This window comes from Solanum dulcamara, chromosome 2, assembly GCF_947179165.1.
Source record: "Solanum dulcamara chromosome 2, daSolDulc1.2, whole genome shotgun sequence".
Classification (NCBI taxonomy): domain Eukaryota; kingdom Viridiplantae; phylum Streptophyta; class Magnoliopsida; order Solanales; family Solanaceae; genus Solanum; species Solanum dulcamara.
In genome coordinates, this window is record NC_077238.1 from 68,322,825 (window position 1) to 68,349,311 (window position 26,487).

General features: G+C 35.8%; 1 protein-coding gene across 1 annotated transcript; it reads left to right on the forward strand.

The window, feature by feature from the left end:
- Positions 1-4,919: 4,919 nt before the first annotated feature.
- Positions 4,920-23,965, forward strand: LOC129880645 (uncharacterized). Its single transcript, XM_055954771.1, has 10 exons — positions 4,920-5,310; positions 7,319-7,472; positions 7,819-7,993; positions 8,695-8,810; positions 10,036-10,095; positions 13,640-13,772; positions 18,168-18,234; positions 19,063-19,134; positions 19,237-19,302; positions 23,672-23,965. Exons 1-10 carry the CDS (start codon positions 5,089-5,091, stop codon positions 23,804-23,806), a joined length of 1,200 nt encoding a protein of 399 aa, XP_055810746.1. The 5' UTR covers positions 4,920-5,088; the 3' UTR covers positions 23,807-23,965.
- Positions 23,966-26,487: the final 2,522 nt, after the last annotated feature.

The window sequence follows — 26,487 nt, forward strand, 5'->3', positions numbered from 1 at the left end:
ATCAATATCATTTCAACAACATATAAATATATTAAAATATTCACAACAAGACCAAGGTTCTATCACATCGAACACCATATGTCATCTCATCTCAATTTTTCCATTTATTACCCCACTTTTTATCATCAAGTACATTTGAATATCAATAGTTCTTAACACCACTTTCTATCAATCCTCAACACATAAGACACGAATACATGATCCTATAGTCTTTAGAATAGGTTTAGAAATTCACTTGCCTCGAATCCGATCCCACTATTCTAAAACATGAGCCTTGCCCTTACGTTGGCGCTTCGAATTAAGATAATCTATTTAAATATGCAATTTCAATAAGAATACGAGTCTAATGATATCCAAATCAATATTTTTGAAAATCGGGCCAAAATTGGCCCGAAATACCAAAAAATCTGATTTCAAAAACGAAAAGCAAATCCAAAAATTTTACATGAAAATGATCCTTGAAGTATTTAGAAACTAATGTTGAAATCAATTTGAATTTAGAGTTGAAATCAGCCCTCAAACACCAATTTTACTTAAATCCATGTTCTTTAAAAAAACCCAATATTCAGAACCGAAACCCCAACTCAAATCTAAACTATTTCTTAAAATATATCTTACCCATGTTTAGAAAAGTTCAAATATGAAATTTCATAAAAAATAGAGTTAAAATCAATCTTGAAATCTTCAATTTAGCAAACTTTAACTTTATCGAGAAAATCCAAATTATACGCGGTTAATATAAAGAAAATAATCAATGAATCAACAAATTTATGCCAAAATCAGGTTACCCATAATAGGAGGATCCTAAATATACCTTTTTCATCAAAAACAGAGTCCAAATCGATAAAACCCAATTTTCCCCAAGTAATTTATAGATAAGGAAAGAAACCAGATGAAGAAATCACGAGAAAATGTCAAATTGAGGATTGTATACTAACCCCCATATTATATCGAGAAGAAATCCGCAAGAATCACTCCATTCCGAGCTCTAGAACTCCCAATATGCTTAAAATATCAAATGAACAAAATTTGAAATTTATATACTTGTATAACTCTATTTGCACTAGAAAATCTGCAACTTATATTTTCACTAAAAGAGCAGTAAATCCCTCATACGATAGCGAAATGACCCAATTTTTAAAAAATGTCTTACATAATGATAAAGACCCGCTGCTTCAATTGAAACTCAATTTTGAACTCGTTTGCCCAGAAAAATATCATTTCTGTTTGGTAAACAGTTATTTCTTATTTTGCAATAAAAGCCCAATCTCGGCTTAGGAAAAATGCACCAAAATTTGCAGATAAGTCCTATAATTCATGCTCAAACTTTCAGAAGTTTTGGAATAATTTTTCAACCTTTAAAATTAATAATAAACCTTTTAGTTGACACAATATGCTGAAACTACACCAAAGTACTCAAGAAGCTTAAAAACTCACCCAAAACTCATCCAAAACTTTTTGAATAAATACCAAATATGATACTAGCTTGGAAATGATATTTTTGACTCAATGGACCGACGGAATTTGAATTCGAGGTCTCCTTGATCTGAAACTGGAAAAGTCGCAATTAAACTAACTTAGGCCTCCAAAATACCAAAATGAGCTTGAGACTTCCAAAAATTATAATGAAACCCTTTCTAGCGTTAGTTACACCTTTCGAAACCATTGGAACCATCAAAAATCCAATCCGAGCACCCGAACCCTAGATGTTGACCAAAGTCAAACTTTGATCAAACTTTAACTCAATTTCCAACTTTGGACCTAAATTCCACGTTTCAACTCCAAATCTGATTCCGACAATACTTCTAAATAAATTTCCACATTTTGGAACTGATGAAATCAATAGAATTCCATTTTGAGACTCGAAACTTCAAATGACTCCTACACTCAAAATTTGACAACTTAAGTCTTTAAAACTCATTTATCTAACAAAACCTCAATTTTTCACAAGATTTCCAAAAATCAACTTTCAAACCCAATCTAAAATGACTCGAAGTAACTGGAACGAAGGGTTAAAATAATAATTTTGTTAAAAATATCAAAAATGACATTCAGGGTCATTACAGATATTGTAAGACCCAGAAGTTGAATAGTCAAAAACTGATTTTAAAGGAAGTTTCCTAGAAAATTGCAACTTTTGGCACCAGGTGGGCTTCATGGGCGATGTACACTGGACGTGTACCTCACCACGGGATGTGAAAGGCACCGTGGTAGAGCCTTGGAAATTTGAGAAAAATGGTAAAGGTCCACGACAAGGTTTATGGGGCATGGTAGACTCTACAGACCGTACATCCATCCGTGAACTTGACTCCCCAAGACCCCTAAAATTGAGTGAGGACCACGATTGGGTTTATGAACCTTAGAGAGCATCGCGGTCCATGGTGGTCTCCGTGGAAGCAACTCCTTTCAAGCCCAATCACCCTCCTGACCACGACCATCACCACAGACTGTGATGACTTTCACGGGCCATGGTGACCTTCCGTTCATAGGTCCATTCAATAAAGTTTTAAGGATGTTTTGGTCTTTTTTCTATTAGTTCATTAATGTATTTGGATGGTTTTGGGGGTTAAGTCTTATTCTATTAATTATCCTAAACCCTCCTAATTCCCTCATTCACACTCTAACACCCAAATCACAAAATCTTCTCTCTAAAAGTTCTCCCAAAGATCTTCTTCTTCCTCAAGTAAAGATTTCAAGGGTTTCAAACTCAAGTCTCCAATTCAAGTGCAATTTAAGGCTTCTATAATCTAAGGTATGTGGGAATTCATCCATGGATCCTTCCGTCCATGGAGTCCTAAGGTTTTTCTTCAATTCTCTTTATGAATTTCTCTCTCTAATCCCTAATTCTCATGAAATTGCATTAGGTCAATATAATTATGGTTTAATTATGCATGAATCAAGTTAAATTGCATGATTTCAAGTTGATTTTCATGGACCCATGCTTTATGTTGTTTGTAAGTATAATTTTGAAAGGTAATGATCATGATTGCTAAAGGATTTCTATTGACGATTTATGAATAATTATCAACTCTTATGAAAAATAATTAATGATGATGAATTGATATATCAATGTTGTTTCAAGCAAAGTATAAAGGTTGTGATGAGTTTTCCTAACACGCTCATGTTAGATAGATGGAATGATTTCTCACCTAATCATGGATTTGTAAGGACGAAAGGTTTTTTTGTATGAATCACTCTTGTTAGTAAGCTACTCTTATGATTATTTTATGATGTTGAATTGGTATTTACTATAGCCTTTCTCAATGATGTTAATGACTATGATTTATGAATTCTGTTGATATAATAATTAAGCACCGAGAGGACTTTAAGGTAGGGTTCGGTCTGAAAGCTCCAGTAGCGACCCAAGTGAATTCTAGTAGCAACCTTTAGTCCCTAACTATGTTGTCTGTGTAGGTTTCTTTTTTCCAATATGGCCTAGCTAGTGGATTCACAAATAGCTCAATGTTAAAGACGGTTCTCACTGAGTCTACCTTGGCAAAGTATTCTCTCTCTTCTTGATGTGAGAGTTACATAGGATTCCATGTTATAACTTGCATAGTCTTATATGTCAGTTAAAGATCCTATCCCATACTCAGATATATGATATGGTATAAATTCTCATGATGTTTATGATGCATTGACCACATGGTTATGATGTGGTTTCCAAATGCTTTTCAAGTTTTACCCATGTTTTCTAGATATTGGTCATGCATCCCATGTTCATATTGTTTATGTCCTATTATTATTGTTCATGTATGCTTCTCATATACTTAGTGCATTCTATATACTAATGCCAACTTTTTGCCTACATTGTATCGTAATGTAGGGCTCGACAATCACGCACATCGTACTTATGGCTAGAGTTGAGCTCTATTCTCCCATTGTTGGTGAATCCTCATGATTCGAGGACGAGACATTTACTTTTTCATATGTTCTTCATGACTTTATCTTTTGGGTGAGCTAATAGCTTGTCTTATGCCCCTATCTAGACTAGTAGAGGCATGTTGGATGTTCATGGAGTGTATGTTTTTTTTTATTTGTGTTGAGACTTTATTTCCGTTTTCATGATTTAGCCTTATAACTTTAATTACCTTATGTATGCTTATATATCATGTATGCTTATGTATCATATGCTAAGAGGCTTGATTGGACTCCCTCAGAATTCTGATCGCCATGTCACGCCTAGGGCCTGATTTGGATCGTGACACATAAACATAATTATGGGACAAGATGGTATTGTTTTATTTGCAGATGTTAGTTTATGTAAGGAGAAAAAGATGGCAAGCATTGGTGCGTCTATGGATAACCTGCTTCAAGTCTTTGACACCCCGATTCAATATGTTGGGAAAGTTATCACCGCTGAAGCTATTGCAATTCGTACAACGTTGAAAAATGCTAGATAAAAGGACTCGTAAAAAATGCAAGTCTTATCAGATGCGAAAAATATAGTGGATATGGTATTACAAAAAAACATAGTTTCATGGGAGATAGAGACTACTTGTGAAGACATTTGAAAATTTATGAGGTTATTCGAAGAGGTTAATGTGACACATATTCTAAGATCTTGATATATAGTAGCACATAATTTAGCAAAGCTTTTTATTTCATTTGTACACAAAGTTGATTAATTTTATGCTTTTTTTTAGATTGATTGTAATTTGTAACTGATGCACGTCATTTAACTCTTCAAACCTTTTTAAATATTAATATAACAAGTTTGTTGATTGTTAAAAAAAAAACTAACGAAATATTTTTCAATTTAAAACGCCACCTATCTATTTGTTGAACACCTATTTTCATATGTGATGAAAGAAACACAAAAGTGTAGTATAGTTATTAGAGGAAATACATTAGTCTAGTAATTCTTCGAGCTAATTAATTACAATATCAATGTTATAATTCATAGTATATATAGATATATAGTTTAATAAAACCAATGAAGTCGGCATTTTAGCCGTCCAAAATATTTCAAAAAAAGAAACGAGGATCTACTTCGGCGTCAGCACTTTTACGGTATCCGACCCCAAATTCATTCTTTCGCCGGAAAACAATCAAATTTCGCACTTGCGATTGAAAATCGCGGGGACAATGCCCGTAATAGAGCCGATGAACGGCGACGGCAACGCAAGAGTCGTAGTCAACGACGTTGAAGACGCCGGTATAGTGGAATTGGTGGGGCCGTCTTCCGTTGATACTGCTGAATCTTCAATTTCCATTTCTGATGATCAAATTGTTCCTCTTTTGATCCAATCAGAGAGGCCCAAGATCAACATCTTCACCATCTCTTATCCCAGGCAAAAGCTCAATAAGGTGAACTCCACATTAAGTTTGTTTTCGATTTCCATTTTTGTTATAACAAATTATAAAACTCTATACTGAATTTTCAGTATCCAGCTCCTTAGTTAGAGGACTAGTCAAAATGCACTTTATGAACTCACCTTGTTTGGATGGTTGTTATTCTCTGTATTGTACTGGTAGTTTAAATACCATGTTTGTTTTAATCATTACTTAAATTTTATTGTATTGTATTATTTAAATCTATCTTTAGGTAATAACAAAAATTTCCATTTTATGTAACCACTGATTTGATATGATTGCCTCGTTATCTTAATATTTTTTCTCATTTTATCTTTACTTATTATTTAGTAATTCTATTTTATTTTTTACCCTATCTTTTTATATAGTAGCTCAGTTTATCGGCTAACTAAACTTTCACTTTATTGGCGACGGTTCAATTCCAATCTTGTAATCTCCTTACCCGTTTTCCCTTTAGAAAAATGAAGATTAGTAAATACTCCTATAGCTAAAAAGAATAATTTGGCCAGAGTACAAGGATAAAGCATCTATTTTTCATGTATATTCATATATGAATCCTTTAGTTTTATTGAAAGAAATTTTCAATTTTTTTTTAAACGCACATATTATACTATGTCTATCTGTATTGCCGGTTCTTTCTCTTCTGCTTCCATTTTAGTGTTGGCTAACATTCTATTTCTCCCTGGAGTTGAACTTAAGTTACATAACTATAAATCACAATTTCTCATAAATAAAAGTGGTTAAGAAATATTTGAAATCATCGTAGTAAAAGAAATTGTTTTGCCTTTGGAATAATGACAGTGTCATCTCAAATGTTTCAAAGGGAGTATGGCATACTTAATTTCCCTTTTGAGTACAGAAGTTTGCTTTAATTATCCCGAAAGAAAAATAGAAAAAGAACGATAAAATGTTGAATTTTTCTGCAAAAAGTAGAACTATTATTTGTTTATTTAAAATACTTAACATGCTGAATATATAGATTTACTCTCAGTCATCAATTAAGCAGTCTCACATGCTATAACCTTACTTTGGTTCTTTAGTAACAGACATTTGGTCTTGATGTGATATTTCTTTTTCCATTGGTTTCCCAAACACGGATGAGATTCTAGAATTATAGTTAGATCCTCTGCATCACAAAGGAAAACAAGGAGAATAGAGAGGAAAAAAAAGTTCTTTCTTTAACATCCCCAATTTTGGAACAGTTAAGGCACATTTAGAACATACGTCTATTTCTGGTGATCAGATGATGAGAAAGGTTTTGATACAGTTAAGTCCGGGAATGTAACATAACAATATCCAAATGTAGCGACAAACGTGTTTTTCTACTATGACATGTTTTTCTTTCTAATAGTATCCACTTACTTCCTTTGCCTGGGTTATCATATTATTTTATTGTTGCTACTGCTCTTGTCTACATTATTGTCAGCATGGCTTGCTTAACTATTGTATTTCCTTTCTATACTTGATTTTGATATACTTTACTTGAGCCGTGGATCTATCGGAAACAACCTCTCTACATTCACAAGGCAGGGGTATGACTGCGTAAAGACCACCTTCCCCAGAGTCCAGACCCCACTTTTAGGATACACTGGATATGTTGTTGTTGTTTTAGTGAACATGCGTCTTTTATCAGAATGCTGAACTTGTTCTACTTTAGGTTCTAGGGTTGACCTTTCTCTAGGCAACTTGTAGTCATGGTATTGGTATATAGACATTAATGGTATTACGTATTCTGACATCTTGAAGGAGGGAATGATCACAGTATGTTTTCCCGCTTAGTTAGGTTATCTTTTTCTTTCTCACAGAATCAATACTTTACGTAAGCACAAAAATGCCTGAGCCTATTCACATATTATATTTCCCTGCTCTATTTGATGTTCTTAATTTTGGAAAAATTCTCTGCTCTCATGATCTATTTTAACTGTTTATGGTATTATTGTGATCTAAATCAAAATAATTTCTACTACTTTTTCATGCTTAATTAGGTTTTGCCACCTTGCAGGAGGAAGTTGTAAGAGTAGTTGAACCCGATAAATCACCCTTTCTGCAGTTTATTTTCTGGCTCTGGAGTGGATCGAGATACTCTGGTCTGCTATGCATAGTCTTGTCATGTACAATCTACTCCATGATGGAAGTTGTTTCAGATGTTTTTACTGGTCAGTAACTTATTTAAAGAACCTTATAAATTTTAGTTGTTATCCCTTCTTATTCCACGGACCTGTGGGTCCTTTGGCATTGTATTTCCTTTCCAGTAGTGTAATAAGGTTCAACAGCAGTGCATGATTTTGACCTATTGCTGTATGCTTTTGGTTCTGCCATTGAATAGGAAGTTGCCATGCAACTTTTGATTTTTATAGAAGTTCCTTGAATAAGGTTTTGATGTTATTATTGTACATGCCATATATTGTTATGTAGATGCATACTTCAAGATGCATCTATTGTTTTATGATTGATTTTTAGCTGTGATACTAATAATTTTTTCGTCTTTTTCCGAAATGGCAGCTCAATCAGTACCTCTTTTTGAAATAGCCTTTGCAAGATGTACAATAGTCCTAATTCTTTCCTTTGTGTGGATAAGGAAAAGTGGTCAACCAATATTTGGACCAACGAGTGCCAGGAAACTTTTGGTCTTAAGAGCTCTCAGTGGATGCATCTCATTGCTGAGTTTCATCTACAGGTAAGAAAACACAATTCCCTCAATCCACCCTCCAGATGGACCATGTCAGTCTAATCACTAAGTTTAGAGGAATATTTACTCCGGTTTGCAAGAAGACAATCTTTCAACATTTAGGATTTATGAAATGAAATCTTCTTGATTCTTCCACTTTTACTTTATTCTCATCTGGGTTCACACTATTTGAGGGTTTGAATGACATGGCTTTATCTTGCTGACCTGAAACAGTTGTTTACAATATTGAAGATAGTAAGAGCAGACACAATACATATCTAATCTGCCATCCCTATACTGCTAAAGTAGCTTACCTAGGAAGTTTTAATTGAATAATTCAATAATTAATCACATTGTTGAATATGAAATGAGCATCTATATCAATTGAGAATAACAAGTAACATATAAAGATGAGTGAATTGTTATACATCTGATTTAATAGTATACATAAGAAGTAGCACATAACCGTGGACAAAATTTAATGGGACTTAACAAGTTGGAAGGAAGGGAAAAAGCCAGATATATCAATATCGCACGTAAATGGATCTCCACTGTTCAAATTTCCCTTCATTTACATTACGACGGGTGCTGCTGCCATATTCAATCCATTACCTTGATTATTTCATTTTCCTATTCATGCTACAGCTCCTTCATTGATCCCGTAAATATGATTTACTAGTAACCATGAAACAGTCAATTTTATTTTCCAGCATCCAGCGGCTACCTGTGTCTCAGGCTATCATATTGAGCTTTACTGCTCCAATTATGGCTTCAACTGTGGCTAGAGTCACGTTGCATGAGAAACTAAAAATTGCTGAAATTGGAGGTATGGTCATATGCAGAATTGATAGAAGTCCTAGTTGATCTTTTTTTTTCTTTATCATTTAAACCTGTATGGTGTGTGCATAGTTTACTGTTCCAACTTGATTGTGGTGTTTGAAGCAGATAATAAGACCATATATATATTTTCATGTCTGGGCTTTAGGGGCTCACAGATAGTTGAAAATCTGAATGTTTTCTCAACCTCTGTGAAACTGAGAGAATTGTGAATGTACATCTTGTTCTTGCACCCACACATTATTGTAAATTGGTTGCAACTTCTGGTCCTTCTCTTTTCCATTTTCTTGTGAAGTGCCCCTCGGACGCGGTGTAGGTGTTTGAAAATCTGAATTATATTAACTTTTAAAACTGAAAGATAAATAGGAGATAATACATTATTCTTGCATTTACCATGACAACATTGCAAATCCGTTACAATGTCTGGTCCTTTCACGTTCCTTCTCTTTGACAGCCTCCTTTTTGTTTTTGGGTGTGCTGAAGACATAATTAAGTAATTAAAAATGTGATCTCTCTAACAACTCAAGTTTTTAGATGAGATGGTTGCACACTTCAATCTCATATTACAACAGGCAGATGTCCTGAGTTCAAATCTCACCCCACCCATTATTAAAAACGAAGCCACGTGCTTTACTCATCAAAAAGAATCAAGTTCGCACATGAGGGGCGTGCTGAGGACATAATTGAGTAATTAAAAGTTCTCTTTATAATAGTTTAAGCTTTTAGATAAGATGGTCACACACTTCAACATGGTGCAAAGGTGGGGTCATAGATGCTTGAAAATCTGTAGTTTCTTTAGCCCCTACAAACTAAATGATATAGGGGCAGATTATGTTGATCTTGCATTCAGTGGTTCCGTTTCATATGTGCTGCCCAGTTTAAGGAATCAGGATATCTAAGAGTTCCTTCAGCCCTTCCAGTTTGCCTAAGTTGAGCCATGCTTGTAATTTTCCAATCTTGACAACTTCTCCAATCCATTGCTGCTCTACACTGACTAGTGGCTATTTCACTGTTAATGGCAAAACTATACAAGCCAAGGAGCTCTTCTTTAAAAGGAACATAGATCTAGTGGAGATTTTAGAGGACCCTTAGTGAACTGAGAAACCCGCTGTTCCTATGAGAAATTCATATTGTTGTTGCTTTTAGGTTACGCTTCTTAATTTCCTATCTCTTATTCTTTTGTTGGTATTCTGATCACTATTATCTTGTTGCAGGTTTAGCTAGCAGTTTCTTCGGTGTGCTGTTTATTTTTCAACCAATGGTCAGAATACAAGGTACAGAAGCTAATACATAAATGTAACTGTTTTTGAACTAAGAATTTTTTTGTGGAGAGTTGGTACCAACTATCAAACTGTTTAGAACTTAGTGATTTTCTGTAGATTAAGTCAAAAGGTTGTTTCTGTAGATTAAACCAAAAGACAACCTTTTGATACATATCAAATTTTAATTTTGGCGTCAAATGTTCAACATACCCAGTAAAACCCCACAAGTGGGCTTTGGGGAGAGTAGAGTGTGTGCAGACCTTACGCCTACTTCGTGGAGGCAGAGAGACCGTCTCCGAAGAACCCTAGGCTTAATTGCAGCAAATAAAAGTAGTTATGAAAAAGGAAAAGCAATAGTGAAGAAAACAAGGTAACTAATAAGGAAAGCAATGCAGAATATTCAGGAAAGGAATAGTAACAACAACAAAATAATGTGATAATCGAAACAAAATAAACAACAAATGGTAACAGATATCAAAGGCAAGAAACTACAAGAATAAGACTAATAATACGACAGACACCACCAAGCCCAAACCTGTTGAAAAGCAAGACAATGCTCCACTTCCTACTAAGCTTCTACCCTGATTCACGACCTCTACACCCTCATATCATGGTCATGTCCTTGGTAAGCTGAAGCTGCACCATGTCTTGTCTAATTACCTCTCCCCAATACTTTTCGGCTTACCTCTACCTTCATACCTACTATATCCTACCTCTACACTTCTTCACTGGGCATCTACACATCTTTTTTTCACGTGCTCTAACTATCTCAGCTTCGCTTTCCTCATCTTGTCACCACGGAGCCCATTTCCACCTTTGTTTTAGATATCCCCATTCCAAATTTTACCGCTCCTAGTATGCCTACACATCCATATCAGCATTCTCATTTCCGCAATTTGCATCTTTTGAACATAGGGTGCCGTTTGGCCCCAAGTTCCCAAATATTCTTGGCAAGTTATTTTTTGGAGAAATTTTGGCGAAGTTTCATCATACGTTTGACCACAAATTTTTCCAAGTTTTGGTGAAATTTCAAATTTTTTTATTTTGTACCTGTAAGTTCTAAAAATTGTTTAAAATACCCATAAGTTTGTGTTGTCATTTTATAATAAACATGTTCCGTTAAAAAAGATCTTATAACATAATTGATAACAATCAACAACAACAAAATAACAATATAGGCAAGAACAATACATTAATCGAATTAAAAACAAATTATTCTTTTTCCCAATCTTGTCACTCAAACTATTCTTTTCCGAAGGAGGTAATAGCAAACTATTCTTTTATAAAATCTTCCACATTCTATGAACAATCTCTTCCCAGCAAACTTTCATTTCTAGATCAGATGGCCGAGAAGACAAAACAATATTGTTACTATGAGTCAATTGTTCATCATTTTTATCAACGATCATATCATCACTTTCATATTCAGTGAATATTTCATCATAGCTTTGATTTTCATGCAAAACTTTATGTAATACGACACAAGCAACTACTATTTTCACATGCATGTCTAAGTCATAGTTGTTCATGCCTTGTCGTAGTATTCTGAATCTACTTTTCCACGCACCAAATGTTCTTTCAATTACATTATGCAAAGAGGAATGCCTATAGTTAAATAGCTATTTGCCATTCTTAGACTCTCTTTCACTTCCCCTGTAGTCTTGCAAATGATATCGCATTTCTTTAATAGAAATATGGTTGTTGGCTCATTGAGAGAAGTTTCATTAAAGAGGATCGCTGGACATTTTTATAGATAAGTTTTATTTAAGAGGGATTAATGGTATTGGTTGATCATATTAATGAAGTAAGTTGGTAGATAAATATTTAGTTGGAATTAATAAATGATTGGTGTTTTTATAAAATATAAAAGTTTGGGGTTATTTTTAAATTTTTAAAACTTTCCAAGTTTTCAACTTCCTAGTTTTTTTTAGAACTTGGGAACTTGGGGATTTTGTCAAATATATTTGCCAAGTAATGACAAATTGTATGAACAAACACAAGTTTCCAAATATTTTTTAAGTTTTTCCCAAAAACTACTTGGGGCCAAACGTTCACTAAGAGTTTTGGATTGGCGAGCACTTCGCCCATACAACAAAGCATGTCTAACCACCACGATGTAGAACTTACTCTCAAGTTTAGGTGGTACCTTTTCATTACACAAGACTCTGGAGGCAAACCTCCATTTCATCCACGCCACACCAATACGATATGTGATATCATCATTGATCTCCCCATTGACTAAGATTAAAGACCCAAAATACTTAAAACTTTCTCTTGGGGATAAGCTGTGTGTCAATCCTTACTTCCACACTTGCCTACTGCATTGCATCACTGAATTTCCACTCAAATATCCTGTTTTGGTCTTGCTCAACCCTTATCTTTTGGACTCCAAAGTTTGTCTCCACACCTCCAACCTAGCAGTAACTTCGCTGCAAGTCTCATCAATCAGTACTACGTCATCAGTAAGTAACATACACCATAACACCTTACCTTGAATATACCACGTCTATTTGTCCATCACCAAGGAAACGTGAAACTGGCTAAGCTCTAATCCTTGGTGCAACCTCATCTCGACTAGAAAGTGCTCCAAGTCTCCTCCCACTATGCTTATCCAAGTGTTTGACTCCGTCGTACATGTTCTTTATCGCCCTAATATAAGCCACCGGTTCACCTCTATCCTCTGGCCATCTCCAGAGGACCTCCTTCGGGACTTTGTCGTAGGCTTTTTCAATATCAGTTAACACCATATTTAATTAGCTTTTATAGTCTTATGCTGTAAATATTTGCTGATTGTGTTACTTCTGATTGTGACAGTGCAGATACATTTTTCACCATGCACATTTATGTGCAAACACGACTAGAACCCTAGTGCCCCCCAAATTTCTCACTCTCTTGTTACTTATAAGTTGAATGTGTAGTGCAGTGCAATGTGATATCTATTCTATGCTCTCTTCTCATTCCAGAAAGAGTATCCCAAAAGAAATCCTTGTCCCTTCTCATCATCAGAATCCAACTTATGTTAAGACAACTCACACTTGGACGGTTGGACCTTGTGAACACCTTCGTGCTTACAATTGTTCGTTTTGGAGTGGTTCATCTCCAGCTCATTCTTCCATTCTCAGTGGTATCTTAAAAATTGGTTTCCCTTTTTTAAGCTCTACCAGAAAGTGTCTTCCTACCCAAGACGTAGTTTATTTACTTGTACTTGCTCATCTTAAAGACTCTTACATGATTTGCACATTTTTTATATGTATTTCTGTTGGAGAAAAATCACTTGATTTTATAATCTTTTACATTTAAATTATATTTTAAACAATTAAACCAGTTAGCTTGATGGAACTAGTTGTCAACTAACCTAGTGCCCTCTATCAAAATTGAGGTTAGGGCCTGGATTTGTTACATGTTTATAGGAGAAATGAACTGCTCCCACTAGGACAGGATGAATTGCACCTTCTTATGTTTGGAAAGATTGATCTGCTCAATAACGAAAACACTTACAATCTCATTTGGTTTGTAATTTGAGTTCTCTAAGTATCAGCATGGAACTTTTTTACAGGAGTTTTCCCAAGTTCCATAGAAGTGAGTGAATCTCACATCTTTGCTGTTCTGGTTGGCTTACTTTCATCTGTTGCCAGTGGAGTCACCTACTGCCTTACGAGAGCAGGAGCCAAGGCAGCAGATCAACCTGTGTAAGATTGTTTACTTGCTCCTCTCATGTAAGGGATGCTTGTTGTATCATTATTAATATGCATTGACCTCCCCCCCCCCCCAAAAAAAAAAAAACACACACACACACACACACACAGAGACAATTCTGGTGAAGCGCATAACCGGCACCCAATGCCTTTAACTTTCATTGAGCGACAACCAGACTTAGCTGCCCATCATCATGAACAATGCATACATCATATCGTAAAACATTATAACTTTAAAATTAAACATATGGTTCATGTGGCCTAAGTCATGAATTGAAAAGCATAAGTTTGGCTATAAGCTGCAAAATCATAAATGTGGAATCATAACATAATCAAACATGAAAACACAAAAATGAAATCCCATGTACATAACTAGACCTCTCATTGTGTGTGTCATGGAACCTCTAAAGATGTAAATGAGAGAGCAAAGGCACGGGGCATTCTTCGATTCAACACAAGAACATTATAATGTACCAACACCGACTGATGACTTAGGTGGGGCTAACAAAAAATGACTGGATGGAAAAGGCACTTAGCTCGTGCTGTCTACTCTGGGAGCTCCTGAATTTGCCAGAACACAACCAAAAAATTGCCCATAGGACTGTCATCGACTCTTTCCAATAAGGTTGGAGCGAAGCCTTAGAAAACATGAGCATGCACAATGAGCAAACTATCATAAACATTTTGTAGATACATTTGTAAAAAACAATAAACATTTCAAAGCAAAGCATAACCAAAAACTGTGCCAACATGGATTTAACTTAACTTAACTACTTTACTTCAACTTGGGTGTCCCTATAGACAGCGACACAGTCATAATTGTGTCACGTGTACTTGTGTGCATCATGACGAATGACCATCATTTAGTCGACAAAGGTAGTTTCACCATAATGCTATATGGTTTGAGTATGCTAACACTAATGGTACCTTCTTTAGGGATGGTAAGAGTAGTCGCCATTCAAAAGGTATAAACTATGATCCTACATGTGAATGTATCATTTCTACATATAAACACACCTTTTATAGGAAGCTAATATCCTCTCAGTTTCTAAGGTCCTCCCAAAACATATAACTTGTAACATGTGACTACATTTAGGCTCTCCCAAAACATATAACTTGTAACATGTGACTACATTTAGGTCCTTTACATTTAGACATGGCATCGACTCCCTTAGTTGATCTTTTTGAATGCTCCCTCTATCCCAATATATGTGCCATTATTTGATTGGGCACAAAGTTAAGAAAGAAAGACTTTTCAAGCTTGTGGTCTAAAATAAGTCAGAGACATTTGACTATAAATAATCTCATTAAGGATAAAATGGGAAGTTTAAAGTTGAAGTGTTTCTAAATACAAAGAGGTGTCATTCTTTAAGGGATAAACTAAAAAGGAACTGGGCTACGTAAATTGGGATTAATACGTAGCACAATAAGCATTAACATAACATTTGTACTTGAAAACAGATCAATGAGTTTGAAATGGAGTAATCAAAGAAGACATGATTCGATCATGAACTTTAGCTTAATTGTCAAAACATGCATAAAGTGCTATCCTTAAAATCACAAAGCAATAAATAGCCAAAATAGGTAAGTTTATGCATATACATGTTCATAAGATAACACAATGCAACGATCATCCAAGGGTGTTGCCTAGTGGTCAATGAAGTGGGTTGAATACCATGTGGTCTTAGGTTCAAATCCTAGCAGAAACAAAGTAATATGTGATTTCTTTCCATCTATTTCACCTTGGTGGACAGAGTTACCTGATAGCTGTGCTGATGAGAGGTAACATATATCTTGTGGAATTAGTCGAGGTACGTGTAAGCTGGCTCGGACACCACGGTTATAAAAAAGATAGCACAAGGTAACTCGCATAAACATGGTGAGTATAGCTTGCTTTCCCCTAAGAACTCACTCACTTTTTGAACATTTTTTGCGACTTAAGAAGACATGCATTTTTCAAAAATTTCCTTAAAGGTAGGTAGATCTCAAGTTGCCTCATCTCAGCTTCCCAAATAATCAAACGACGTCCAAAAGTGTTCAACAACAACAACATACGCAGTGGAATCCCACTAAGTGGGGTCAAAAGTGTTCAATGATATCAATCGATATATTCATAATTGAATTCTATCAATTTGCATCCAAACTATCTCAACACAACCTATCTAGGATTCATATATTGGCAACATGCCATCCAAATACCATCTCCTCATAAATCTAATTCATGTCCACCAACTCCAATACACATATTCAAGTCATTGGGTGGTGGTGAGGTGGGTGATTATCCATTTCATTCATTAACTCCTGGTCACTATCATCATCTTCCTCACAAGCCTCACCTTTAAGGTTCAATATCATGTTGAAATCACACTTTCTACCCACAAATTCTCTTAATAAACTTATTTGAGGTGCATAATGGAAGCTCAAAGTATGAAATTACCTCTTTGAAGTAAAATCTTAACCTGGAAGAATGTTGGGTTTCTTGGTCAATCTTGAGATTTATGTGGATTCCATGGGATTCGGGTGTTATTACTTGTAATAGATGAGTGGAATATACTCAAAACCATCATAAATAGCTCACCTTTGAAGTGATAATAGCTTGGCATAGTCTCCTCCTCAAAAGCTGTCAACTACCTCTCCAAAACTCATTTATCTCTCCCCCAAATTTTAACTCATATTTAGAGCTCAGGCGGTCTCGTGCTGGGCATGCGGTGTGAGCCTATCATATTCCATCACCTTTGTATTTGCCTTTCCTCGCGAGGTGAGGCAATTTTGAGGCTGGATGATCAGTCCTAGTTTCCTCGCGATGAGCATGCAGCACATGCTCTAGTATCTGGCCCTAGAGTTGAGCATGCGATGGGGCTAAATTTTCTGTCCGGCCTGAACCCCTCTTCTGCAATTCCAAGTCCCTCATGCGATGGCGTGCCACATATGCCCATGGCATGACCTGGGATTTGATCTTCTTTTATATTTTGTTACTTTTAGTCATGTTGACACTTCAATACACTTCACAAATTGTACTATACATATGCGACCATGTCCCAATGATCTCATCACCCTCGTGTAGGTCTGTACACACCCCGGGATTACTTTAAAAGGACATCAGGGTCGTACATTGCCTTAATTAGTGTTAAAAGTTTACGGGACTTCACACTTGTTTTACAGATAGAGTAGAATAATTTTGTTCTTTCTATTCCCTAATTAGAAGGAAAAGGTATATTATTAATTAGATTGTAGTGTATGGACGAACATAACCTTCAAATTTTGTTGTCAGTCGGTTTAGGGAATAGTTTCCTTTACAGATTTAAGCCACGTAGAGGACATGAATACTGTTCAATTCCATACATGACATAAAGGGTTGTTAATATGTAAGACATTGTGGTTTTTCCAAGGATCGCCAACAAAGAAGAAACCAAACCGAAAAAGTGTTATTGGTTTATTGCTATTGAGTTATTGGGTTAACGGTTATTTAATGGTTTTATAATTTTTTTTACTGGATTATTGGTTTGGTGTTGCTTTTTTAATATTAGGTTATTGGGTAAACCGATAACTCATTAAGACTATAATAATTTACTATTTTAATTTTTACTCATACATAAATATCAAAGTATCCAAAAAAATATATTAATATAGTCGCTATATCAGGCTATTAGTACCCTACCCAATTCACAGTTCACACTGTATTTATCCTTTAGACATTAATATTACTTTAGGTTCACAACGTCAAAATATAAAGAACTAAGAACGGCGGCGGCTACGGTTGGCGGCGGCGACGACAAGGGTTAGGCGATGGCTAGGGTTATGAATTCTGAGTATTCACAACAAGAACGCCTAATTTGCTTGTTTCGCTGTATGCCTGTATCGCGTCAAATTGTTGGAGAAGTCATATATTTGTTTTGAAGCATTTTCTTATTGGTTAAACCAAAAAATGAACCATTAAAGACCAAAAACGGATAAAACCAAAATTCGATAACAAATATCTAGTTGATTTAGTTATCAATTTAGCATATTTTAAAACTGAAAACCAATAAATCGAACCAATAATACTTTAAATCGAATCGAACCGATCGATGCATACCCCTACTTTAATCACACCTGACCTTTGATGTAAACTCACAGTAAGTCACGATTCTTGAAATGTTCTAAAGAACTGAAATAACTTGTAGAAAATAGAGTTTTTCATTCTGGCTTTGTTCATTCCGAACACTTGATGCCAAAAGCTCACATGTGTGGAGGTAGTTTCGCAAGATTTTCGAAGGTTTTTTAACTATTGTGATCATGTATCGCATGCAAAAGAACACTTTAGATGTCAAAAGTGTACAAGCTCCTTTGCTCTTCTTACATGGCTCTTTGCTCCCCTAAATGCTTCTTAAGCAATTTTTTTTCTTTCAGGCTTCCAGTTCTTTCGTTTGCTCTGCTTGCTAGTCCTGCTGCTGCAATATCTACTTTTTCCTTTGAAGTAAGATACTTTACATGTCATTAGTTCTTTGTTAAGTAAAGAGGCAAATGCATATAATCTTGGCAGATTAAAACTATTGCAGGTTTCATATGGTATTTACTGAGATAAATATTCATTAAGCATTCACAGAAGATTACTGTGAAGTGTACATTGATGCTATTGTAGAAAATATTTCGGATATAATTGTAGACTGGAAACTCTCCTCTCCATGGTGAATAGAGTGATTGATTCTTCATTTTACCTCGTCCAGAAAATGGACCGTCTTCTTGAATGTTCTAGAGCGATAGTTTGAATTTCCAGCATTTGTTTTTTTTTGGGGGTGGTGGTGGTTAAAAAGGTTATGTATAAGGGATACTTACCAATATATATAGTTTGGCAAACTAGTTTACAGAATATGTACAAATTTGGCCGAAGTGTGAGCAACATATATACTGGTTATGTATATGTATGTATGTTATATGTCTAGGTATGTATATTATATGCATAGTATGTATATTTAGAATAAGTATACACAACCTATACATTGTGTACATAATTTGCAAATTAGATCACCCAAAGGCATGCCACTGCCTTTATGTTGAAGAGGGTAATTTTTCAATTTTCCTTGTACTAAAAGAAATGCATAGAGTGACTTGCAAGAAGAAAATAAAAGGATTATATTCTAAGTTCAGGTTCAATAGGCACCTGTATCTCTCTGTACTCATGAGTTAAGTTTGATTGGAGTTGTGTGTTCTTATTTTGTCAACCTTCTATTGGTATAGTAGTTAAGTATCCTTCTCGACTTTTGGTTGATTCTTTTTCCTAATTGTCTTATTTTGTTGAATGCAGAACTTTGTACTCCCTAGTTTCTATTCTTTCCTTCTAATGGTTGTACTTAGTGTACTAGCTTTCTTTGCAGAGGTACTATTCTGAACTCTAATCTGGTCATGTGATCCAATATCCAAATTCTGATTTCTTAGACCCATACTCCAATTTGCGCGAATAACCCCTTACTCTCTACAGATAACTTTAGCACGTGGACTTCAGCTTGAGAAAACTAGTAGAGTTGCCAATATCCAGTTTATTGAGGTATGTATCTGATCATGTTGTTTGTTGAGTTTCCTCTTGTATGGTGAAGCTTTCTTACCTCTGATTGTCTAATCTGCACAATAATTTGGACCAAGTGTAGTAGTAGTTGTTTTTGTATCTGCACAAATTGATAGATGAAGATCAGGCTGTTGTGCTACCCTGTTTGCTCAAATTTGTCAGAATAATATTGATAAATGACGACACTTATGGAGAATAGTGAAAGCTTTCTTTAGGTTAGAGGTAGAACTAAGGCTAAAAAAGGTGATTGATAATCTAGTCAACAAACATCAGATGACATTTATAAAAAAGGAGGCAGATAATGGATGATGCTTTTATTCCAAGTGAATGTGTGGATTCAAGATTGAAAGGGAGTGATCCTGGAGTAATGTGCAAGTTGGACATTGAAAAGGCATATGACCATGTAAATTGGATGTTCAATGGGCTTTGGAGACAGATGGTTGGGCTGGATTAGATTCTGTATCAGCACTGTGTGATTTTCTATCCTTATGAATGCTGAACCAGTGGGTTTCTTTTCTTCAGAAAGGGGAATTATAGAGGGTGATCCTTTATCACCCTTCTTATTCATCATGGTAATGGAGGGGGTTTGATAGTCGACGAGGATAAGCTATTCAGAACCGGTGGAATAAAGGTTTCCAGATAAATGGAAACAGTGGAGAAGTTAAAAGAGATATGTCACTTGTTGTATGCAGATGATACAGTCATCTTCTGCGAGCCTCAGGAGGAGCAGATAAGATTCAAGATAATTTTATTGTTTTTCGAAGCTGCTGCAGGGGTAAAAGTTAACTGGGGAAAGAGCAACTTGTTTCCTATCAAGGAAGTGGCTAACATTTAGAGGCTAGCAGAAATCTTGGGTTGCAAAGTGGATAATATGCCCACAGTTTATCTAGGTATGCCTTTGGGCAGCAAACATAAAAATGTGGAGATATGGGACAACATTGTGGAGAAGACATAAAAGTAATTGGCCAGATGGAAGGCACAATATATATCCTTAGGGGTCAGACACATCGTAATCAACTCAGTCTTTGATTCTCTTCCAACTTATGTAATGTCACCCTTTCCTTTACCTTCAAAGGTGTTAAAGAAACTGGGCAGACTCAGGAGAGATTTCTTATCGCATGGTTGGAAAGAGATTTAAGGCAAAGATAGGGGTGGTCTGGGCATCAGAGATCTGAGGAAGCCAAACAATTGTTTATTGATGATGAAGTGGTTGTTGGGATACAACGAGGAGGGGAAAACACTGTGGAAGGACATGATCAAATGCAAATATGGCGAGGATGAAAATTGGTGTAGCAATGCTAGCACTGATACTTGAGGAGTGGGGGTATGGAGAACTACTAGAAATCTGTGGTCTAAGCTAGAGTCTAATCTGCACATTAAGATGGGAGATGGAAGGAGAACTAGGTTCTGGAGGTATACCTGGATTAAACAAACTCCTCTGAAGGACTCTTTTCCTGATCTGTTCAAGGATCAATGAAGGTTAGGCAACACAAGGATGGAATCTATCTTTTAGAAGACTTCTGAATGACTAGGAAGTGGAGAGAATAGCCAAATTACTAGAAGATGTTGGTTTTTTTTACAGGCACCAACAGTGACTCTGATGCAGTGAGATGGTCACACAATGAGGATGGGATCTTCACAGTTGGCAGGGCCTACAAGTGGGAAAGCAACCAGCACACCATCAGTAACGAAAGTTTGCAGAGGAAGAAGGTTTGGAGGAATTTAGCACCAACAAAAGTCAAATGTTTCACATAGTTGGTTGTTAGAAGGGCATGCTTGACACATGAAGTCCTGAAAAAGAAAGGAAAGATCATATAGTTTCTTGGTGTTCACGTGGGAAGACAGGAGAAACCAACAACCATCTGTTCTAACACTGTAGCTTCACAACACAGATCTGGGCCATGTTTCTTAACATATCAGCAACTAAGTTGACTATGCCTGAAAACACTGCAGATTTATTGAGCTGCTGGATTAGGAGAGGAGGCAACAAAAGACAGAAGACACGGTGGAGTTTAATCCCACATTGCATATGGTGGATGGTTTGGAAGGAAAGGAATAGGAGAAATTTTGAAAATATATCCAATTCAATTCCTAAAGGTGTACCGGCGGCGTACATTAGAGTGATCAAGGATATGTATGAGGGCGCCAAAACCAGGGTAAGGACAGTAGGAGGAGACTCAGAGCACTTCCCAGTTGTGATGGGGTTACATCAAGGATCAGCCCTTAGTCCGTTTTTATTTGCCTTGGTGATGGATGTATTGACGCGACAAATTCAACGTGAGGTGCCATGGTGTATGCTTTTTGCGGACGATATAGTCCTGATCGATGAGACTCATAGCGGAGTTAACGCTAAGCTGGAGAATTGGAGACATACCCTGGAGTCTAAAGGGTTTAAGCTGAGTAGGACTAAGACAGAGTACTTAGAGTGCAAGTTCAGTGAGACACCCCATGAGGTTGGCGCGGAAGTTATGCTTGGTGACCAGGCCATCCAAAAGAGAGTTAGTTTCAAGTACCTGGGGTCTATCATGCAAGGCAGCGGGGAGATTGATGACGATGTCACACATCGTATTGGGGCAGGGTGGATGAAATGGAGGATCGCTTCCGTGGTGCTCTGTGACAAAAAGGTGCCACCACAACTTAAGGGCAAGTTCTACAAAGTGGTTGTTAGACCGACTATGTTATATGGGGCGGAGTCTTGGCCAATTAAGGTCTCTCACGTCCAAAAGATGAAAGTAGCCGAGATGAGAATGTTGAGATGGATGTGTGGGCATACCAGGAGCGACAGGATTAGAAACGAGGCTATTCGGGATAAGGTAGGAGTGGCCTCAGTGGAAGACAAGATGCGGGAAATGCGACTTAGGTGGTTTGGGCATGTGAAGAGGAGAGACACAGATGCCCCAGTGAGGTGTGAGAGGTTGTCCATGGATGGCTTCAGAAGAGGTAGGGGTAGGCCGAAGAAATATTGGGGAGAGGTGATTAGACAAGACATGGCGCAGTTACAGCTTACCGAGGACATGACCTTAGATAGGAGTGTAGGACCTGCATTCGGGTAGAAGGCTAGTACATAGTCGCGTTATCCTATCCTATTAGTAGGCGCATTAGCGCACTATAATTTCCTTTGTGGAGGACTCAGATTAGGATTAAAGGCTAAGTGATTCATCTTTTGCACCATAGTAGTTGTAGTTCTGCTCATTGTTTATTGCCTTTTGATTTCTGCATTGTATTGCTGTTTATAGTTGTGGCGCCGTTGTACTTTGACTGTCTTATCTATCTTATCTTATCTTATTTATTTATTTATTGTAGTTATGCCTCTTTCTTCCCGTACCACTCTACCACGGCTTTCCCTTTTGCTATTCCTGTTTTTATCTTGTTTTCTATATGTTTGCTCCTATCTGACCTTTTATCTTGTCCTCTCTTAAAGCCGAGGGTCTTTCGGAAATAGCCGCCCTACCTTTCAAGGTGGGGGTTAGGTCTGCGTACACTCTACCCTCCGCAGACCCCACATTATGGGATTATACTGGGTTTGTTGTTGTTGTTGTTGTTGTTGTAATTCCTAAAGTTAAGTGGAATTGTACCGCGTCTCTCTGTTTTTGGTGTAAAGAGATAGGAATAGAGGGTTCAGATCAGTTTATAGAATTCTTAGGATACTTGTAATATTACTTTTTTTTTCTTTTTTCTTTTGAAGGTCCCCATCATCTCCTTATCACTGAAGAATACAACATTACCAATTTATTAAAAACATACAATAATTTAAGTAAATTAAAATCTCCTCTCTAAAAGTTTGAGATTTTAAATGAGGTCTTCATATAATTCAATATAGTGCGGAAGCAGCCAAAGGCTCGAATCTCACTGCACCATTATCAAAGAATTTCCATGTACTGACTCAAAAAAGTCTGGTTCACAAGTCACACTTGAGGCAATGTTAGAGATGTAGTAGTTAAGTTGATAAAACTATCATTTCTCTAAAACCTTAGCTTTTAGATGATGTGGTCATGTAATGCAACACTTAATTCAAACTCAAAGAACTCTAACTAGCAGTTATAAATATTTGAATGGTTTATTCTTGAATTGTGTGTGGAATTCTTTGCAATTCAACTATGCATAGTGAGACATCACCGGAGACATGTGATTGGAACTTGATTCACTGAAATTGCAAAGTCTCCCAGAGACCGAACATGCAATAAAGTTGAAAGTTCAAGTGTGATTTATTTTTGTTCTTTCTGTAGGAAAATTAATTTAATACCATACATTAGAATTGGTGTGTCAAAGTCGAGTTTTGCTTTCTGTTATCCTACTGTATCATGTTGCAGCCTCTTTGTGTTGTGCTGAATGATATTGTTTTGTATTTCAGGTTGCACTATCACAATTTCTTGGAATGGGCTCATCAAGAATCATTCCATCTTTTGGCAGATTAGTTGGATGTATAATTATCTTAATTTCAGCATGTTGTACCATGTATATTGGACCTGAGAAACAGATTGAATGACAAAGTTGACTATTCCTTTTTCTTTTTTGCGAGCACAGCGCATGGTGTAACTGCATGAATTTTTTATATTATTTTGCCAATCTCTAACAACCATTTGTGTCCAATGCTTCAAGGAGTTCTTCCCTTCTGCATAAGTGCAATGAATGCCAGTTTGTGCCATCATGAACTTGTACGACCATCAGTCCAGTACTTGGTCATCTTTTTGTGCCTGAGTTCCTATTTTGGAAGTGTAATGCTTGGTCATCTTTTTGTGCTTATAATAGCTTGATGTGAATGTATCAAAAAAGCGGACTATCAAAGTACCTATTTTTTGTTAAATACCTTTGGCTTCTGAAAAACACTTTTTAGCTTTCATCCGGGGAATACCTTGTGTCAATTTCCACATTTAAACTGTGTTCTCTCTGAATTGAGGAGCTACTTCAAACTTATTTAGAATCTTTTCCGAATATTCTTTGGTTACTGTAAAGTAGCTTTTCCTTGGCATTTGGGGTGTTCATGTTTCATATTTTAAATTGCACCTTGGCACCAAAGTCAGCACTAATATTTTTGGTCCAATTAATATCATGGTATTATAAAGTTGGTTTAATGGATGTTCCATATTATAAAGTTGGTTTAATGGATGTTCCATTAGTAAAGTGGACAATTTGGTCATTTTTTATTCTTATCATTTGGCTATAAATATAGCCACATTTGAGCAATGAAGGAGATACACTGATACAGAAATAAAAACACGGCTTTCTCAATTCTCTCTACTCTCTCTCCGTCTTCTGTTTTTTCCTCTTATTCTCTCCTTATTTTGCCAAGTTAATTTATTTATAACACGTTATCAACACGGAGTTCTAATTTTTCCAGAAAATTAATTTCTATATCAGGTATACCTACTGAATAAATTTAATTTTAGTTGTCTTTGTTATTTTTAAAATTAATTTTTATCATGTCAAACTTGTCAAAATTGGAATTTGTGGCACTTGATATTTCTGCCAAAAATTATTTGTCATGGATACTTGATGCTGAAATCCACCTTACCGCTAAGGGTCTTGGTGATGCTATAATCGAAGAAAATGCAGCATCAAGTCAGGATAAAATAAAGGCTATGCTTTTTCTTCTTCATCATCTAAATGAAAGCCTAAAGGTTGAATACTTGACAGTGAAAGATCCACTTGAATGGTGGAAAGACTTAAAAGTAAGGTATGACCACCTCAGGGCAACGATATTGCCAAGGGTTCGTTATGAATGGATGCACTTACGGTTTCAAGATTTAAAACTGTAATTGAATATAATTCTGCTGTATTTAGAATAACTTCTCAATTAAAATTATGTGGGGAAATTATAAATGATGAGGACATGTTAGAAAAGACAATAACTACTTTTCATGCCTCTAATGTGATTTTACAACAACAATACTGTGAAAAGGGTTTTCAAAAATATTCTGAATTGATCTTATGCCTTCTGGTGGCTGAGCAACATAATGCCTTTTTAATGAAAAATCATAAAGCCCGTCCCACTGGAATTGCTCCCTTACCGGAAGCAAATATGGTAGAAGCACATGGCCAATCTAAAAGAAAACAAAATAAAAATCATGGACACAATAATGTGCGTGGACATGACAATGACAGAAGGATATAATAATCGTGGTGGTGGTGGTCAACATAAAAGGGAGAACAATATCATTTCTCAAAGTGGCTCTTCAAGAAGTAACTGTCATCGTTGTGGCATGAAAGACCACTAAAAAAATGAATGTCGGACGCCTGAGCATTTTGTAAGACTTTATCAAAATTCTTTCAAAAGAAAGACAAATAGAGGTGGTTCCTCTTCTTATAATGCTCGGATAGAGTCACACTTGGTGTTTGAAAATAATATTGAGGTAGGACCTTCGTATAATAATAATATTAAAGCAAATCTGGCTTTGAAGGATGACGATTTTAATGACCTCAATGATATTACTCATTTGGAGGTTGAAGATTTCTTTAAGGGTTATAATTGATGTTAAATTTTATTATATGATTTACAATATGTTGTCGTTTTTATGTACTGTTGATTATCATGTTTGTACGTTTATCTATTTAAAAGAATAAAAAAAAGGGACTTATGGTTTTCTAGAAATATTGTTACTTATTTTATCTCTTATAATGTATTTTTATTTTATGAAGATAAATAGATTACTTAGTCTTCAATTGGATCCAAGGTGTATAATGGAGATATGTTCCACAACTTATACGATATTAAAAAAAATAAAATAGTTATATCATTTAATTATGAAAAAAGCCTATGTCAATATAATATCTGATAGTACAAAATTGATTGAAGGCTCTGGAAAAACGACCTTATTACTACCTGGAGGAACGATATTGGTAATTGATAATGTATTGTATTGTAGTAAGTGTCAAAGAAACTTGTTAAGTTTCAAAGTTATTCGCCAAAATGGCTATCATATTGAGACTTTGAATGAAGGAAAGGTTGAATACCTTTATATTACTACAACAAATATGGAGAAGAAAATTGTGCACGAAAAATTACCTACACTTTCTTCTGGATTGTACCATACAAATATTGGTACTGTTGAATCACATGCCATAGTAAACAAAAGGTTTATTGATTCTAATGATTTTATCATTTGACATGACCGGTTGGGCCATTCCGATTATAATATAATACGCAGAATTATTGAGAATTCACATGGA

Coding starts and splice junctions, on each gene's coding strand:
- LOC129880645 (XM_055954771.1), top strand. CDS start 5,089: ATGCCCGTAATAGAGCCGATGAACGGCGACGGCAACGCAAGAGTCGTA. Junction 10,096..13,639: donor ACCAATGGTCAGAATACAAG/GTACAGAAGCTA, acceptor ACTTTTTTACAG/GAGTTTTCCCAAGTTCCATA. Junction 19,135..19,236: donor TACTAGCTTTCTTTGCAGAG/GTACTATTCTGA, acceptor TACTCTCTACAG/ATAACTTTAGCACGTGGACT.